Here is an 18,056-nt window from a genome sequence, read left to right on the forward strand (position 1 = left end):
TCAGGGAAGTTCAATATGCAGATTAATTAACAAATATGCTTTTAGTTAAAAAGAAAAAAGAAGAGAGATGATGAATGTGTATGAACTTTACCTACCTAAACATGTTCAAATTAAAGATTGTTATCCGCTCCTAAGGATGGACCATATGGCGGGTTTCAAATATATTTTTGGATTATAGTCAAATAAGAATGGAAGAGGCAGGTGAGGAAAACATTCCTTTATGATTGATTGTGGAATGTATTGTTACAAAGTAATTAATGTTGTTCGGTCTGAAAAACAAAGGAACAACACATCAGAGGTTAGTAGCCCAGGTCTTTGAGAATTTATTGAGATTAAGATTTAAGCTTACATTTTAAAGATTGAATCTTCTAAATCATAAATGGGTGGGTGAGCTGGTAAAATAGATGAGGTCAAGAGTTATGCTTCTTATTTAGTTTTTAGTTCGACTTTTTTGCTCACTAATATTGATGGTCACGGACCGTAGGGTGTAAATCCTGTTTTACAAGTCTTGTTGGGGTGTAGGGATATAGTTCGGTTCACACAAGACCCGATATATATATATATATATATATATATATATATATATATATATATATCTTCCATAGACCATCCTAGAAACCCTGAGAATGTTTTCGCTACTTTGAACAAGTATGGCATAAAGGTTAATTCGAAGAAGTGTGCATTTAGTGTAAAGCAAGGAAAAAATCTGGTTTTTATGATAACTTACAGAGAGAATAAAGCAAACCTAGAGAAAAGTTGAGTTATTTTAGAGATGAATCCTCCCTGAATGGTCATAGAATGCAGGGGTTGATTTATAAAGTTGCAACTTTAAATAGGTTAATGGGTTGATTGAGTGATAAATATTTCCCGATCTTCAAAGCGCGAATTTTTTTTGCATAAAAAAATAAAAAAAAGTTAAGATTTAAGAGTGTTAAATCTTTCTATAAAGCTATATTTAAAAGCATTGGGTTTGTCTATTACGCCTGACCCAAAAGTTATATTTATAATGTTAAACTTGCATGACCCAAGTTTAAGTGGATTTGGTTGCAACATCAAACCCGGAACCTTGAATATGGGTCTGGCTACAAGGTCGTGTTATAAAAATATGATAATTAAAAATGAAAAAAATTTAATATTACAGAATGACATTAAAAAAAAAAGATTAATGGAAAAGCAAAAAAACAATAAATCAAAGCATTATTCCGATGAATAATACTTTACAAGGAGGGGTAGAGTAAAATTCTCTCATGATATCACAATAATCTAATGAACAGTAAACAAAACAAATCATAAAGTTTAATTCTTAATCAAATCAATATCAAAAGATGAAATTGAAAGAAACAAACTACTTCAGAAAAAAAAATCTGAATCAACTGGTTTAACTGATCAAATCAGGTTAACCTATTAAATCTGAAATTTTTGTCATGAGAGTGTGATGACTAAATAGAAAAAAATTTAATATTAATGAACTAAATTAAACAAAAAAAGATTAATTAAAAAGAAACAAACAAAGAAAAAAAACCTATACGAAGAAAAAACTCATGAAAAAAAAAGAAAAAAAATATGAATTAATTGGGTTAACCTGTCAAACCTGGAATTTGTGTCATGAAAATTTAATAACTAAATAGAAAAAAACTTAATATTAACAAACTAAATTAAACAAAAAAAATTAATTAAAAAGAAAAAAACAAAGCAAAAACGCAAAAAAAAAACTAAAGGCATCAGCCTTCTCACTATTGACTGTACACATTAAAAGGTTGATGCCTTTTAGTTATAGTTAATTACAATATTTAAAAATGAAATTTGAAGAAAAAAACCAATGAAAAAAAAGAAAAAAAATCTGAATCAACTGGGTTAACCCATCAAATTAGATTAACCTGCCAAACCTGTGATTCATGTCATGAGAGTGTGATAACTAAATAAAAAAAATTAACATTAATTAACCAAATTAAAAAAAAGATTAATTAAAAAGAAAAAAACCTACAGAAAGAAAAAAACTAATGAAGAAAAAGAAAAAGAAAATCTGAATTAACTAGGTCAACTCGTCAAACCTGGAATTCGTGTCATGAAAGTATGATAATTAAATAGAAAAAAATTAATATCAACAAACTAAATTAAAAAAAATTAAAAAAAGCAAAAAGCAAAAAAAAACAAAAATACTAAACAAAAAATATTAATTTAAAAGAAAAAAAACAAAGAAAAAAAAAGCCTACATGAAGAAAAAAACTAATAAACAAAAAGAAAAATTTTGAATTAATTGGGTTAACTCTTCAAATCAGGTTAACCTATCAAACCTGGAATTCGTGTTATGAAAGTTTGATAACTGAATAGGAAAAAACATTACGGGTTAACCCAAAAGCTGGATTAACTCATCAAACCTGGAATTCGTGTCATGAAAGTTTGATAACTAAATAAAAAAAAAATTAACATTAACAAACTAAATTAAACAAAAAAATATTCATTAAAAAAGCAAAAAGCAAAAAAACAAAAAACAATTGCCCAACCTTTTCATTGTGGGTTAATTATAATATTAAAAGAAAAAATTGAAAGAAAAAAACTGATGAAATTGAAAGAAAAAAAACTAATGAAGAAAAAGAAAAAAAAATCTGAATCAACTAGGTTAATCCACTAAATCAGGTTAACCCATCAAACCTAGGATTCGTGTCATGAGAGTGTGATAACTAAATAGAAAAAAAAATAATATTAATGAACTAAATTAAACAAAAAAATAATTAAAAATAAAAAAAACAAAGAAAAAAACTTACAGGAAGAAAAAACTAATGAAGAAAAAAAAATCTGAATTAACTACGTTAACCCGTCAAATCTGGGATTCGTTTCATGAAAGTTTGATAACTAAATAGAAAAAAAATTAATATTAACAAACTAATTTTTTTTTAAAAAAAACTTACATGAAGAAAAAAAATTAATGAAGAAAAAAAATTAACATTAACAAACTAAATTAAACGAAAAAATTAATTAAAAAGAAAAACCAAAAAAAAAAATCTGTGTTAACCAATCAAACCTGGAATCCGTGTCATAAAAGTTTGATAACTAAATAGAAAAAAAGTTAACATTAACAAGCTAAATTAAATAAAAAATATTCATTAAAAAAAAAAGAAAAAGAAAAAAAACAACTCAGTTTTTTTTACTATGAATTACATTGTGCAATTCACAATAAAAAACTGAACCGTTTTAGTTATAGTTAATAATGGGTTAATAATGGGTTAATATCAAGAACATAACGAGGCATTTAAAAAATGGAAGGAGTATCTTTACCACCCTGTACTTCTCTATCCCTGCCTGTGTAAGGGGAAGATCTCTTGGTGTATTTTATCACATCTGATCATACATACAGTTTCCAACACATAGGAAAGATCCTGAAGAAAAGTCGGTGTGTAATGTAAGTGGTTATTCTTTGGTTTTTGTCCTAATCTTTCTTGGAAGACTCAAAAATTAAATAATTAATAAAAGAATATTGTTAAAAGATAATGTTAAATTCAGTAAATCAAACAAGTTTATAATTATTCAACCATTTCCATCTGCTTTGCCGATTTCAAAGTTTGGAGCATGATTTAATTAAATATATTATTGTTTTTATTTACATATACTAAAAAATATAAGTTATTTTTTTTATTTATTAAAAATAGAATAATATTTTTATTTTCTTTTCAATTTAGTTTATATATAATCATTTTGTATTTATGTTAAATATATTCCTTTAAATTATAGTGATCATGCAATGTCAATAAATTTCTAGTCTTTTTCTTTATATTTTTATATTTCTTTATATTTTTTTTTATTTGTTTAATATTTAGAAATTTAATCTCAATATCAAAAAGGTTGAATGATTGGATTCCATCGAATCATGAAGTGGTTGTGGAAAAGAAAAAGTTGAAATATATAAATTTAAAGTTGTATAATCATTAACAACATGATGATGCACAACAACCAGCTTGATGTTACAGCCATGGGTTTACTCGATAATTAAGGATGATTCATCCCTTAATCATTTGATTATTTATCATGACATTACTTGTAGATATATTGCTCCAAATATGAAAGAGCGAGCAGATGCTGCTACGGAGACTTCTTGAAGTGTTTGGGGTTGCAGTGAGTGTTCGAGCACTCCTTCAAGCAAATATGCCTTTTCACCTCATCTGTGCATCAAAAACACTTTAAAAAGGTAATACATTTACACACATATGACTAGATTTCGTAACTATTTGTGCATATACACTATAAAGCTGGCATATATCCATGTTGATTTATTTATTAGAGGGAGGGAGATAAATGGGAATCAAGGCACAAAAATGAGCAATCCATTTGTAGCAAACTAGTCTACTTGTCAACACAAAGAAATAATTAGTTGCTCAAAAAAAATTATGATAGGTAGAAAGATTTGGAAAGGACTTCATTGACGACTAGTGGATCCTACCATGCCAAAACGAGTCTTATATGCAGGCTTTCAAGTCAAATGTAGAGGCAAGAGAAGGGGCTGGTGTTACCGTCCATGATTTTGTTGCAATTTTGAAGCGAACAACCAACATTGCAGTAGCGAATAACATCTAGATTGTTGCTGCACGCGTCCATGCAGTGAGACGAACACTGCCACGGTATATTACCTTGATCAACACAGTTTCTAAAACATTTATCATAGCACTTCTTCTCGTACTCTTCCGAGTACGCTGTTGTTTTCCTCAAGAGCATCAGCATCAACATCAGAACGATCACCTTGTTGGACCCTGTAATTAACTCCATCTCCGTGAATTTTCTTTTGATTAATCGTGCTTTGGCCCATCCGAAAAGGTAGCTTATATGCTCTACTCTTTTAACCAAGTTAACACGTAAATGCATTGGTAGTTGCAAAGGAAAAATAGCATAAAATCAGCAAGTATTACTACTAAATGCAATTTGCATGAAGAACTGTTATCCAATCCATTAATTTATACACTAAAACTACTTTGAAAGTAGATAAACACACCATGGAAATATTACAGTAGAATTCAAAAAAGTATATCGTATGGTGACAAGATATTTCTATAAATGGAATTGCCGACAGAGTTATCATTGGAATAATTTCATTGGTTAATTAGTCGGTAATATTTAATTACTTTGAATGCCACTGCAACTCACCGACGGAATTACATACGATTCTTCTAATGGCAATATCCTAAATAGCACTTAGAGAATTACCGACGGACTGAAGCGTGTGATTTTTTTAGCATGTATTATTCGTCTGTAAAGCCATCGGTAAATTTATTAATGACGGACTCATCAGAAATTACCGACGAGTGTTTTTTCAACAGGTTTTTTCTGTCTGTGATTCTGTCGGTAAAATAATCACAGACAGAATATTAGTGTAAATACCAATATAAATTTTCATTAGTAAAACTGTTAAATGTGGTGGTAACAAAGGTCTAACACAACGGCGGAACATGTTAACAAAAAATCAAGGAAGAAACAGCGGGTGTTTTCGTTGTTTTAGTTGATTTTGATGCATGATGGATTACTTCACATCGTTATATTTGTCATAGAGGATATTGTAGTTGAGTTGTTGATTCACTTCCCTACCTCTCTCTCTCTCTGTCCAGACAAAGCATGATAAAGCACAGAAGCGTCGACAAGGGCATGTGAGCCAGATCAAGAAACCCACTGGTCCTTATGGTGGAGAAAGCTCTGGAATAATGCAAGAATTAGACGAAGTATCAGACTTTGAAACTAAGAACCACATTCCTCTGTATTATGAAAGTGTTGCAATCAAGTCCTTAACTTAAGAGCACGCTTCCCATATAGAAATGCAAAAGTTATGGTTTTTGATATTGCCGTATGGAAAGCCTCCAATCACACATGGAGGAGACATGCCATTTTTATCACAAGCCTGGAATCTGCTTGATTTGATGATTCAATTAATTCCAGCCATTTGTACGATGCATCAAAGCCAAGATTACAAAAAATTATTAGAATTTCCTTTGGTTTACCCTTCTGTCATTACGAAATTCTTCCTTCTAATTTATTTGTCAAAAATAAACGTCAGTAACCATATAGTTTAATATTTTAAAATAAAATAACATTGGTAGATTCTCATTTTTGTTACGAACATACATACCAGACCACTCTTTAATGGTAAAAGAAAGAGAAATTAAAAAAGAGAGTGGAAGCATACACAACCCAGTTACTTTTATTCACGAGTTCTAATAAAAAGTAGCTAATTAGCTTTGTAAAGATACATAGCTAGATAAACAGATACTTAACAGTTTGGTATGCTGGTCAGTATTGATTGGATTGGACTAAATGGGAGTGGATAAATAATTATCTTGTTTTGTATTTGATGTGCTTTGAACTGGATTGAACCGAATAATTTAACTTATTTTATGTTTGGTAGACACTAGAAGGGACTTGGTTGACCCGATGTTTAAACCAATTTGAGCTTAAGAAAAAAAATAAAGGAAGAATTAATCTGACCTCACTTGGTTAAAAACCCAAGTCAACCTGCGACTCGGTTGATCTAAAATAAAACACGAGTAAAAAATTCATTGATTTTTTTTATTTTTTTTTGTCAAAATAAAATTACTTTGACTTTTTTTAAAAAAAATTTGGGTCAACTCGGGTCAACTCTCCCGGCCTAAGCCTTGTCCTGGATCGACTCCTGAGTTAGGTTTTAAACTATAGTAATAACTATTTTTATCTATACATTGACTTGGATCAAGCCGAGTTGACCATCCCAACCCGTGACCCAAATCTTGTTTTAGGTTGTCCTCCAAGTTGGATTTAAAACTATTTTTATTCTTATATTGATCCGAATAAATCTGAATTGATTCTATCAACCCGTGACCCAGGTGTTGCTCTAGATCCACCTCCGATTGTGATTGTGATTGTGATGTATAATGTGGTTATTTTATGTGTCTCTTTCTATGATATCTCACAATGATTTTTTTTTTATGCATGTTTAAAACCATTCTTAAGATGCTTGTGTTGGTTTTTTTTTAATATAAATGATTGATTTGCATTCATGCCTACCCTTTCTAAGCAAAAATTGATTTTATGACCGAATTTCATATTAGTTTGTGCAACTATCTTTGATATGAATGTTTGGTTTATATTAATGTTTACCATTTGTGAGCAAAATAGGGTTTTATGTCTTGGGTTCAGATTAGTTGTGTTAGTGTTTACCTTTTAGGAACAGTATTGGAAAGGTTGGGATCTTTATCTTTTAAGGTTTTGAGCTTTGAGGTATTTTGCATATCCTTGATTGTTGCAACTTGTTTTTATGTTGTTCCACTTTAACTTCATCATTTTTTCTTTCCCTTCTAATTTCCTTAAATTCCCATAAGAACCCTAAGTTTAAGAATCAAGGATTTAAAGGAAATTAAAGTAAAATTCCATGAAATTACTTCCTAACTTAATCAAATAAGCTTAAAAACATTTAAATCAAACATTAAATCAAAACTTCTCATGCTTACCAATTGACTTTTTTTCAATTTCTCTTCTCTCCCAAGGTTAGCCAAATTCCCTCTCTAAATTCCTCCTTCCTTCACTTGATTCTTTCTTAGATTAGTGTTTTATAAGTTAGACTTTGTAAGTTTATAAGGTTATTCTCTCACTTTTTTTTATTTTTTTTTCTTTGGTTTTTATGTTTTTTCCTTTCTTTTCTCTCTTTCTCTCTCGCTTTTTCTTTTTTTTCTTTTTCCATTCTGCTTCTACCCAATTAGTAGCATATAAAAGGAAGAGAGAGCTGATTTATTTTATTTTTAATGGCAAATAACCATTTTGCCCTTAATGAGTCATTTTCCTTCTATTGACGGTCCTTATTTTTTTTTGTTAACTTTACCAAGCTCTATTTATCCTAAAATTTTAATTAATTTTATTCAATATATTTTAAGGTCCCTTATAAACTTTCATCTCAATCTGATGGTTAGATTGAAAATTACATCCAATAACGTAAAACTGGTCAAATTATGATTTTTCGTCAAATTTCTGAATGTTTTCCAAAAATTCTGAAATTTTAACCCAAGCTAAGACATCATATTAGAAGGCTTCACATAAATTTTAGAATTTTCTGATAACTTGATCGATAGTTACGAATTTTATTTTACATAAAACTAGTCAATTTATTATTTTTCGCCCAAAGAGTTTACGTTCTCCCCTTCAAAAAATAATTTCATCCTCGAAATTTAAATTTATACATATATAAGAAAACAAACCAAGATATATAACTGGTTTGTCGGGTGGATCTATTGAAAGGACTAGAACAGTTACATACCCTCTATATATGAGGTGTGAGCATAGACATCCGGAGATTGCTTAACTATACCTGGTGGATGTTATATTTACAGATAGAAGCATAGATGGAGAGATTGCTCTTATCTGGATGTTGCCTGTTATCAGGATCAACAAGCTAAGCCTTTTGATTCCTTTCTCGCACGTCAGACTGTATTACTAACTTTGCCAATAAGCATCCCCCCGAATTCATACTCAAACGCACATTGAATTTACCAATTTTAAAAGTTCTCTATCTCCATTCACAAGTAATCCACCAACAAAAGCTTTATTCTTCTGACTTATGGCATCTACTACAACATTTATTCCCCCCGAATGATAATCAATGACACAATTATAATATTTGATTAGTTCCATCCACCTCCTTTGTAGCATGTTCAATTCCTTGTGCGACATTAAGTATTTTAAACTTTTGTGGTCTGTAAAAATCTGCACTTGTGCTCTATGCAGATAATGTCTTCATATCCTCAATACAAATACAACCACTACCAACTCCAAATCATGTACATTATAATTTACTTCGTGAGGTTTCAACTGTTTAGATGTATAAACGATTACCCTTCCATGTTGCATAAGTAAACATCTTAAACCTTTAATGGAAGCATCACTATACACCACAATTCCTTCTTATCCCTTTAGCAAGGCTAACATTGGAGTTGATGTTAACATTGTTTTTAACCCTTGGAAACTAGCTTCACACTCATTTGACCATTCAAATTGAACTTCCTTTCGAGTTAATCAAGTCATCGGAGAAGCTATTGTTGCATTATTGCCTTTATCGTTTTTGGATCCATAGATATTCCTTTTCCTGATATCACATGCCCCACATTTAAGTTTTGAAAAGATTATGTGTTAATTGATTGAAGTTAGAAGTATTAAATTTCAAAGGTTAAGAGTAAAATAATTAATATATGAATAAGATATTTAAGTAAATTAATTAATATGGTTATTGTTGAAACAAGTACATTGTGAGGTGATGCAGATCGTTAGATGTAGGATTTTTCTATTTATGAATTATCATTTTGGAATGCAATATTTATATGTCTTTATTTTCTTTGAAAACCTTTATGTTGTAAAAATCAAATAGAAGATGTGTAGAATGTAATGGATGTGTGTGTGTGTGTGTGTGTGTTTTAAGACAATATGACTCTTAATCTTAATATTGTATTCATTTAGTCTAAATGCATATATGTTGTTAGTTAGCATTTACTACTCTTTAATGATGAAATTGTTTAGTTTTCAATTTGTTTTAGTAATTCTTTTATGTTGACTTGTTAATTAATATTATGAGACTTGAATATATTGATAAGTATAAGTATTGAGAGATTGATTGATGAATAATATGTGATCCAAGATGATTAGATCAAGATAAAGTAGTAATGATACATAATAAAAGTATTGTCGATAACTTTGTACCAACAAAAATAGAGGAAACTTTGGTGAGATTTCAACCAAAAAAAAATTCCATAATGTTAGACATTATTCAATACTTGACATTTGTAAAGAAATGTTTGAGATTTCATGATATTATAATTTGAGGATGTTACATAAAAAGTCTTCTCTTGAAACATACAAGCCTTTAAATCAAATGTTTATTAAAGATTTCTTGGTACAAATGAATCTTAACTGGTCATTGTATTTTTGGGTAAATTAAAGGCGACATGTTAGTCAATTCAATTATTTCAATGTCTACTAATGGCTTTCAAGTGTAAAATGAATGCTTATTGTATTTACACTTAGGTGTTAATTAGAGATATTGAATTCCTTAGTGAGTCTCATTCCAAAGAACACATGATGATAAATAAGAAAACTTAAATTAATTATCCACTTACAATGTTTATGCATACACGAGTCTCCACCAATTGGTGTGCAAAAATATTTATTAGGAGATACATTTTAAAAATGAATTACCAACATGATTATTCATATCAAGAACACAACCTCACAAAAATAAACCTATAAAGGTTATTGTCCAAACTTGGTTAATAAAAGGACATTTAATACCACTATATCTTGTTTTCAAATAAATGTTTCTATAAATGTTACTATTTGGATATTTAGGAGTATGGTATAAAGCTTTATTCAACAAAAACAAATGAGTGAATTTAGTACCATAAGATAAACGAACTTTTATTGTTCATTATCCATAGACCATAGTTACATAAACACATGTTTAGTGACAACCCACCTAGGTTTAGGGCTAGTTCAATTGGGCCCCACATAAGCCTATCCTGGTTATATATTTACATTACCTAAAAAGACCACCAATAATTACAGGTCTTTATTAAGAGTAATTGGTTTTAGATATGTTAGTTCAATAGTCGTTACTAAAGTGAATAAACCCTTACTAGTCATCATCCTGATAGCAATTAGGATTGGAAAAAATGACATGAAGTTTAGAACAAATAAGTTTAAGCCTAAATATCCATTTTGTACCCAGACTTTAACTCATTATAGTAGACTCATTTATACCACTGTAAATAGACCACCAATATAACATGAACAACAACCTATTAAGAATGCAAGACAAGTAATAATCCAGCTTATTTCAGGTAAGATGTTTTAAGGTGATAATATTTTTTTTTAGTATGATCAATCCCTTACCTTAGAATTCTAAAAGACCAATTAGGATTTTCCTGTGACCATAAATACTAGGTGACATCTCATTTATATATAACATAAGTTTAGACCTTTCTCCCTTGTAAATCAATTAGGGTTTTCCTGTGGCCATAAATACCTAGATTAATTGTTAAATTCGTGACTTGGTTGTGGACATGAGTGCAATGCATTATCCCAGTTGGCAAGCTATCTCTTTCCTTTTCCTTCCCTCCTCTCCCCAGTTCGGCTTTCATTGTGTTTGGGTAGGATAAAACTTATGACTAAATTAAAGAGTTATTAAAGAATCAGGACTAAATTAAAAGAAGAGGGCTTGGTTTGGGTGAGATGAAATTTGAGACTTAATTGAAGAGTTATTATAAAATGGATTAAGGGGGGAAAATAAATATATGGCATGTGTAATACATGTGTTACTATGTAAAAGTTGACATGACATGACTCATTGAATTTGGTGAGTCTAAAGGCAACCCAAACAATCAGTAAAAATATGCGCTAGCTTTAAAGAAAAATTAAGATGACATCTCCGTTTAATATTGAGATGATGACATATTGAATAACCCCTTGATTAACTTGATTTAATAGTTAAATTCACGACTTAGATCATAGACACGACCATAATACACTAACCTTGTTTGCCAAATATCTCTTTCTTTCCCCTTTCTTTATTCTCTCTTGGGTTGGACCTTTATTGGTCTTAGGTGGAATAAAATTCAGGACTAGATAAAAGAGTTATTAGAGAATCAAGCACTAAATGGAAAGAAGAGGGCTTGAGCTTGACGGGATGAAACTCAAAACTCAATTAAATAATTATTATAGAATCAGGGATTAAATTGAATGAAAAGGAAAAACATTATTTGGCACTTATTGCTCATCGTAACCTCCACCAGCAAGCAACAGTGGAGTGAGTCATAACGTTTTGATCTAAGGGTAAGGACTCATCAAGAGACACATGTCTGCGTATGAGAGGAACTGCCTTATTGGAAAGGTGTTTGGGACTTCCTCTACACTTTGAAGATAGCCTTCTTAATGTCTCTGGAATCATCTCAGTAGAGGCTTTCTCCCATGGTGATGCGGGGAGTTTATGAAGCTTTAGTGTGGTTCCGGTGACCAATTTTTCTTCTCTATCTTTTCTTTCTTTTTTCCTCTCTTATCTTCAGATTTTTCACTTGTTTTTTTCCTACCTTTCAGGGACAAAAATGACTACATTATTTCATAATTTTGAATTGTAGTCCCTTTTTGTTTTAATCTTTTGAAAAACAAAAAAAAATCTGAACAATCTTTCATAAAATTGAGCATACAAATTTTTTGTCCATGTGAAAAACCCCATATCATGCTCAGTGGAACAAACTATTAATGTCAATCTCGAATGAAATAAATGCGGAAGGATTACATAAAAAGAAAGTAGATGGACGAAAAAAAGTAAATTGGTTGAGGAGTTGCAACAATTAAAACAATCAATTATCTAACTTCTTTACCTTGTTTTATAATTAAAATTATATTACCGATATTATATTACAATTATAATTGTAATTGAAATATAACATTGGTGATGGAATATTGAAAGGATAAGGGATAGTGCTCCGATCAGAGATGGTTGTAATGTCAAAGGGGTGGGTTCAGGCAACAAAAGGAAGAGGTTGTTGGCTATGCCCATTTCATGGAAGAATTTGTACGTAATGCGAGTGATGTGATGTGACTTGTTTTGAAAGTGAACGCAGATGACGAGTCAGTTTGGTGGTTCAATTCCACCGACCGGCATGTTTCAGCTTTTTAGTTATTGGGTGGTTTTATTAATGTGAAATTTCACCCTCACCTTGAATGCGACAGATTTCCAAAACCTCAATTCTTCTCTTTTACCCTCAAAATGGGGAAGAATAATGACATGACGAGCAATGATGGAATGCTCACATACAACAAAAAAAAAAATCATAAAATTTATTAGGAGCATGCCTATACTAAATGCTGTTGCTCATCACCCTCAGAGTTTGAGTTGTAATCTTCTTCATCATCGTCATCATCATCATCGTCAGAATCCTGATGAGCAAAAACGAATTAAAATGTTCTTGTTAGCTCGCTCAGATATTATTAACTGAAGAGCTCTTGGTGTCGTATCTTCTATGGTCATTTATGTTTACAGGAATAAATTTGTTCGCTTCAAATTGCAAATAGAAGGTTTATTATCTTGCCGTTCAGATTTTATACAGAACTTTGTCCGTTGTTATAAAGGGTTCTCACCTGATATTGATACCGAATGCTCTTATGAATTGCTGCAAGTGTCCGAAAAACAACATACATTGGGAATAGAATTCCACAAGCTCTTAAGACAAGCATCTGCAAAATTCACCAGGAAGAGAATCAATTTGGAAAGGATACAGGTAGGTTGAACTGTGAAGTGTGAACAGCCACCATTAGGGAATCAGATGCTCACAGTAGCAAGTGCAAATGGGTAGTCCTCTGTTCCGCCGGTGATTGCAGCGAAAAGATGTCTCGAAAGCAAAAGGGCTGTAATCTGCAGAAAAAATCATGAAGGAACAGTCCATCAATAAACTCGAGCTTTTATTGGATGGCCGTGGGGGTTTTGGCCCACATTTTTGCTACTAAACAACTGTTCTCCACCTTCAATTTGACTGATTCTAGGGCAGCTTGAATGAATCAGTAACTTAGCTAAGCGACCCCACCGAATTTTTAAATGTTACAAAAGATTCCGGTGAACCGAAGTTCCCCATTACACCAGGCCATAGCTAAACTAACATTTCCTCTTTTTTCTTTTATCATAATCTTCTTAAACTAAGCATTAATAAATGTACTTTCAAGCATCGTATAATGAACAAGAACCTACTGTTATAGCCAAATACCGGAAGCAAGAAGACCGAGAGTCAGCTGTTGTTCTTTCAGATGTGGCTTCTATTTCTTGGTTTTCCGGATCATGTTCTCTTCTTGGAATTTCCAAACTATCTCTGCCACAATCACTCATGATTGTACTACATTACTAGTTGACATATGCATGACAGCTCCAAAAACAACAGAAAGGCTAAAGACTTGAAAAGGACAAAAAGTAGTCGTAGTTCAAGGACCAAGTAGCAAACAGCTGTGACCAATTTGCTTGGTGTGTTTTATATCAGGAGGAAGCTTGCAAATAAAGGGAACGCAAGAATTCTAAAACGCGCACATGCAGTTGGAGGATAGCACTGCCAGGCGTTTTTTTTTTTTTTTCTCTACAATTTATGAAAATTATTGAATGGAAATATGAAGGTACCTAATCGTCATTGCCTCAATCAGCTCACACGTTTTTGAAGGTGCTGTGTATCCTGGTTCATAATTCTGGGAAAAAATAAAAAAATTCAAAATTCAAATATAATTAATTATCTAATATATCTTTGAAATTGAGAAGACTAAACCCATTTAAGACCAAATTACGAATTTCATCCAAAAAAATCATAGAAAGCTTTCCTTTTTCCTTCTAATACAGAAAGTTCTGTGTTCATGGGCTATAATTAGAGAACCTACAGTGGATACCGATAGAAATAGGCCGGCATAATGACATACATTAAGAAAATGGATAAAGACAAGATTGCAGGCTCGAAAATTCGAAGAAAACCGAAACTTATGTTTTCAAAGTTTGAAAAACAGATAAGTAAAACAAAGAACAAATACTTGATTCATATAATCATAAGTATGTGCAACACAGCCGACAGGAAAAATGAAACAATAAGACAAACCATGAAACCAAAACAAATAAGAGAGCAGAGGAACTCCTGAGAGGCTGTTAGAAATTGTTTTTTAAAATGTATTTTTATTTTTTAGTTCATTTTTAACATGCATGCGCAGCTCTAAACATGCCTTAATAGATAAATCGTTCAAGTTTAAAAAAACCTGGAGACATATTTCACAATTTGTGTTTCCCTTCTCGTTACACCATCTCTGTATGCACTCCCTATGTGCAAACTGAAACAGAGACCAAAACAAAAGAGTCATGAACAGAAGATGAAAATCAAAACTAAAGGTACTCACAAGAAAAGGTAGAAGAACGTGACGTTTCTTGATTTTGTTAGCTTACCTTGACAGTTCCAGAGCAAGCACAAGGAGCTTCCAAGCTCTTACAGCTTTCAAATTCTGCTTCATGGCAAATTCTACAGTGTGGTATTGCACAACTAGTTCGCAAATCATCCACAAACAGTACAGCATCTCTCATTTTTGTGTAATTTTCCCTTTATTTCCTTTCTTCTTTCCTTCTTCCTTTCTAGTTTTTCTTTTTTTAAAAAATAAAAATAAATTCTCTCTGTTTTTCGGAACTTCTTGTTTTTTATTTCCCCCCGTCTTCCTGGACTCCCTCGACTTTAAAGAAGGAATTGGACTTCAAATCCCAAAACTACCCTTATTAAAATTAAATTATTAAAAAAACAAAAAAACACAGCATTGCACAGCTAGTTTGCAAATCATCAACAAACAATACAGCATGTCCCATTTTTGTGTGATTTTCCCTTTATTTCCTACCTTCCTTCTTTCCTTTCTAATTTTTTTTCTTTTTTAAAAAAAATAAAAATTCTCTCTGTTTTTCGAAACTTCTTGTTTTTTTCCCTCTCTGTCTTCATGGACTCACTCGACTTTAAAGAAGGGATTGGACTTCAAATTTCAAAACTACCCTTATTAAAATTAAATAAAAACCCAAAATAAAAATTAAATTATTAAAAAAACAAACAATAATAGTGTTCCACTATGCATCACACCGTAACATATACGGATTAATGGGGCTAGCTTTTTTTTAATATCATCCCACTTGTATTTTAAATTTTGATTGTAAATTTTATTTATATCATATTTTAGTTTCTAATACATAAGAGAGAAAGAGGTATTGAGAAAAAAGAAAGCTTCCAACTTGTCCCAAAAGAATTATAATGTTGGTGTTAATAATTATATTTGGAAGAAAAAAAGTTTAATTTAGTTTCGGTCCTATGTAATAAAATGAAAAGTATAATAAGTATAAAATATTCTTTTACTTCTATTTTTTGCTTTTACTAAGAAAATCAACTTCATATTTTAGTATTTAATTAGAGTTAACATTTGTCACTTTAATTTTTTTAAAATTTATTTTATTAAAGATAAAAAGTATCCGTTTGTTTTCAATTAAAAAAAATATAATATCCACACGATGCCAGGTGGCCTCCAGCTTGCTCACGCAATCGCAACAGATTTGGACTGACCTCCCCAATCAGAGAGCAAAGGAATCTTTCGTGGGGGAATTTGCTAGAAAACGAGTTTGATTGAAATCGAAGCAGCCTCCCTCCTGTATTATCATCTTGATGAGCTCACTGAACACACCGAACTCCATTGTAAGTTTTAATGGCCACAGATATCTCCATGATCTGTGGATAAGCTTGTGATCGCGATGATTTTGGTGTGCTGAGGATTATCCTCGATTTATCGTATAAAAAATTAACAAAATAAAAGTATATTTTATCACTTTTATATTAATTATTATTACACCTGGTTTAAGACTAGTCAACTCAATACTTCGTTTAGTTTTTTAAATCATTAAAACATATTGTTTTAAATAAATATTATTTTTATTATTTTTTAAAATTTATTTTTAATATCAGCACATCAAAATAATATAAAAAAATTTAAAAAATTTAATTTAAAATGATTTTTTTTATAAAAATACGAAAAAAATAATAACTCAATCGACAACCATGTCATGTTTGTCCATATTAAGTCAATGGCTTTGGTCCTGTCAAAGGAATATCCAGACATCTAAACCAAGTTTAAATGCAAAACAAGAAAGAAATCACTCAACTGAAAGAGGAAATATCGTTTACTTAAGCTTGAAAAAGTAAATTTCCTAGGACCTTGTTTTAACTGTGCAAAGATGAAAGTGTTTTGTCGAGTATCGTGCTGGGCTGGCCTCGAAGTCAAGGTGGCTCTATAATGCCTATACTTTTATTAGCAGGTAGTCCTTTTCATTTCAATGGCCTCAGCCGACTAATCTAATCACAAAACCCACTGAACTCAAAACCAGCAAATCAAACCCAGGACTGCGTATACTGCCTATAAATAATACTACGGATTAGGCTTGTTTTGTTATCAACATCTTGAGGCCAGTATTTTTCACAGAGCTGTGTTTATAGGCTTTATAAATCAGCTAGGAGTAAGGAAACCAGACTGTCAAGGTTACTTACAATGGAAGGAGTGAGTGTCGACGACAAGCACAAGATAGTGGTGGCGGTGGACGAGAGTGAGGAGAGCATGCATGCACTTTCATGGTGTCTAAGCAACCTTATTTCTCACAATTCCACCACCACGCTCGTCCTCCTCTATGTTAAACCCCGTCCAATTATCTACTCTTCCTTTGACATCGCAGGTATCCATTACTTTCTTGCTCTTTTATATCTCTTATTTTCTTGTTTAGCTAGAATCTATAGTAATCCCTGAAGGAAACTCTTTGATTGTAGATCACATATTTTCGGCTGATGTGATTGTTGCCATGGAAAAATATGGGACCGACTTGGTGAACTCAGTGATGAAACGAGCAGAAGCCGTCTTCAGGAACTTCAACAGAAATGTAAACCAAGCCTTTTCCTTTTGTATGTCTGTCTGTTTGCTTCCTTCCCTTCATGTCTGCTTTAATGATGGAAGCTCTGTGCAGGTAAACGTGGAAAAAGTAATTGGGAGTGGAGAGGCACAGGATGTGATCTGTGATACAGTTGAGAAACTTAGACCTGACACTTTGGTCATGGGAAGCCATGGCTACGGTTTCTTGAAGAGGTAAAGATTCACTGGATTATTGAACTCTTTCAGCTAAATCGAATGGATTATTCTTCTATGGACAGCAAGGCCTTATCCTCTAATTCATTGTTACAGGGCTATCCTCGGAAGTGTGAGTGAACATTGTGCCAAGCGTGTCAAGTGTCCAGTCGTGATCGTCAAGCACCCTCATGACAAGACTACTCTCCCATCCAACTCTTCCCTGAAGCATGATGACGAATTCTAACTTTCTTCCAACAAAGCTAGAATATTGTGTATATTACCACCAAAGAAGGGGAAGATGGCTCACAGAAACGATAAATCTACATTAGGATCGACTTAGGGTTTGCTTGCATCATTTTATGTACTTAAAATGTGTTAATAATAATAAAAAAAGTTTTGTTTGCTGCGCCTTATCACAA

The 18,056-nt window shown here is 31.6% G+C and overlaps 2 protein-coding genes across 2 annotated transcripts; one reads left to right on the forward strand and one right to left on the reverse strand.

The window, feature by feature from the left end:
• Positions 1-12,721: 12,721 nt before the first annotated feature.
• On the reverse strand, positions 12,722-15,442 carry LOC133691582 (uncharacterized). Its single transcript, XM_062112148.1, has 7 exons — positions 14,951-15,442; positions 14,767-14,838; positions 14,150-14,214; positions 13,733-13,850; positions 13,322-13,402; positions 13,129-13,224; positions 12,722-12,927 (listed from the first exon to the last, which is right to left on the reverse strand). Exons 1-7 carry the CDS (start codon positions 15,083-15,085, stop codon positions 12,844-12,846), a joined length of 651 nt encoding a protein of 216 aa, XP_061968132.1. The 5' UTR covers positions 15,086-15,442; the 3' UTR covers positions 12,722-12,843.
• Positions 15,443-16,919: 1,477 nt separating this feature from the next.
• On the forward strand, positions 16,920-18,056 carry LOC133691367 (universal stress protein A-like protein). The gene is made up of 4 exons (XM_062111840.1): positions 16,920-17,251; positions 17,343-17,452; positions 17,537-17,655; positions 17,752-18,056. The coding sequence occupies exons 1-4, from the start codon at positions 17,071-17,073 to the stop codon at positions 17,879-17,881; spliced, it is 540 nt and encodes a 179-aa protein (XP_061967824.1). The 5' UTR covers positions 16,920-17,070; the 3' UTR covers positions 17,882-18,056.

This window comes from Populus nigra, chromosome 4, assembly GCF_951802175.1.
Source record: "Populus nigra chromosome 4, ddPopNigr1.1, whole genome shotgun sequence".
Classification (NCBI taxonomy): Eukaryota; Viridiplantae; Streptophyta; class Magnoliopsida; order Malpighiales; family Salicaceae; genus Populus; species Populus nigra.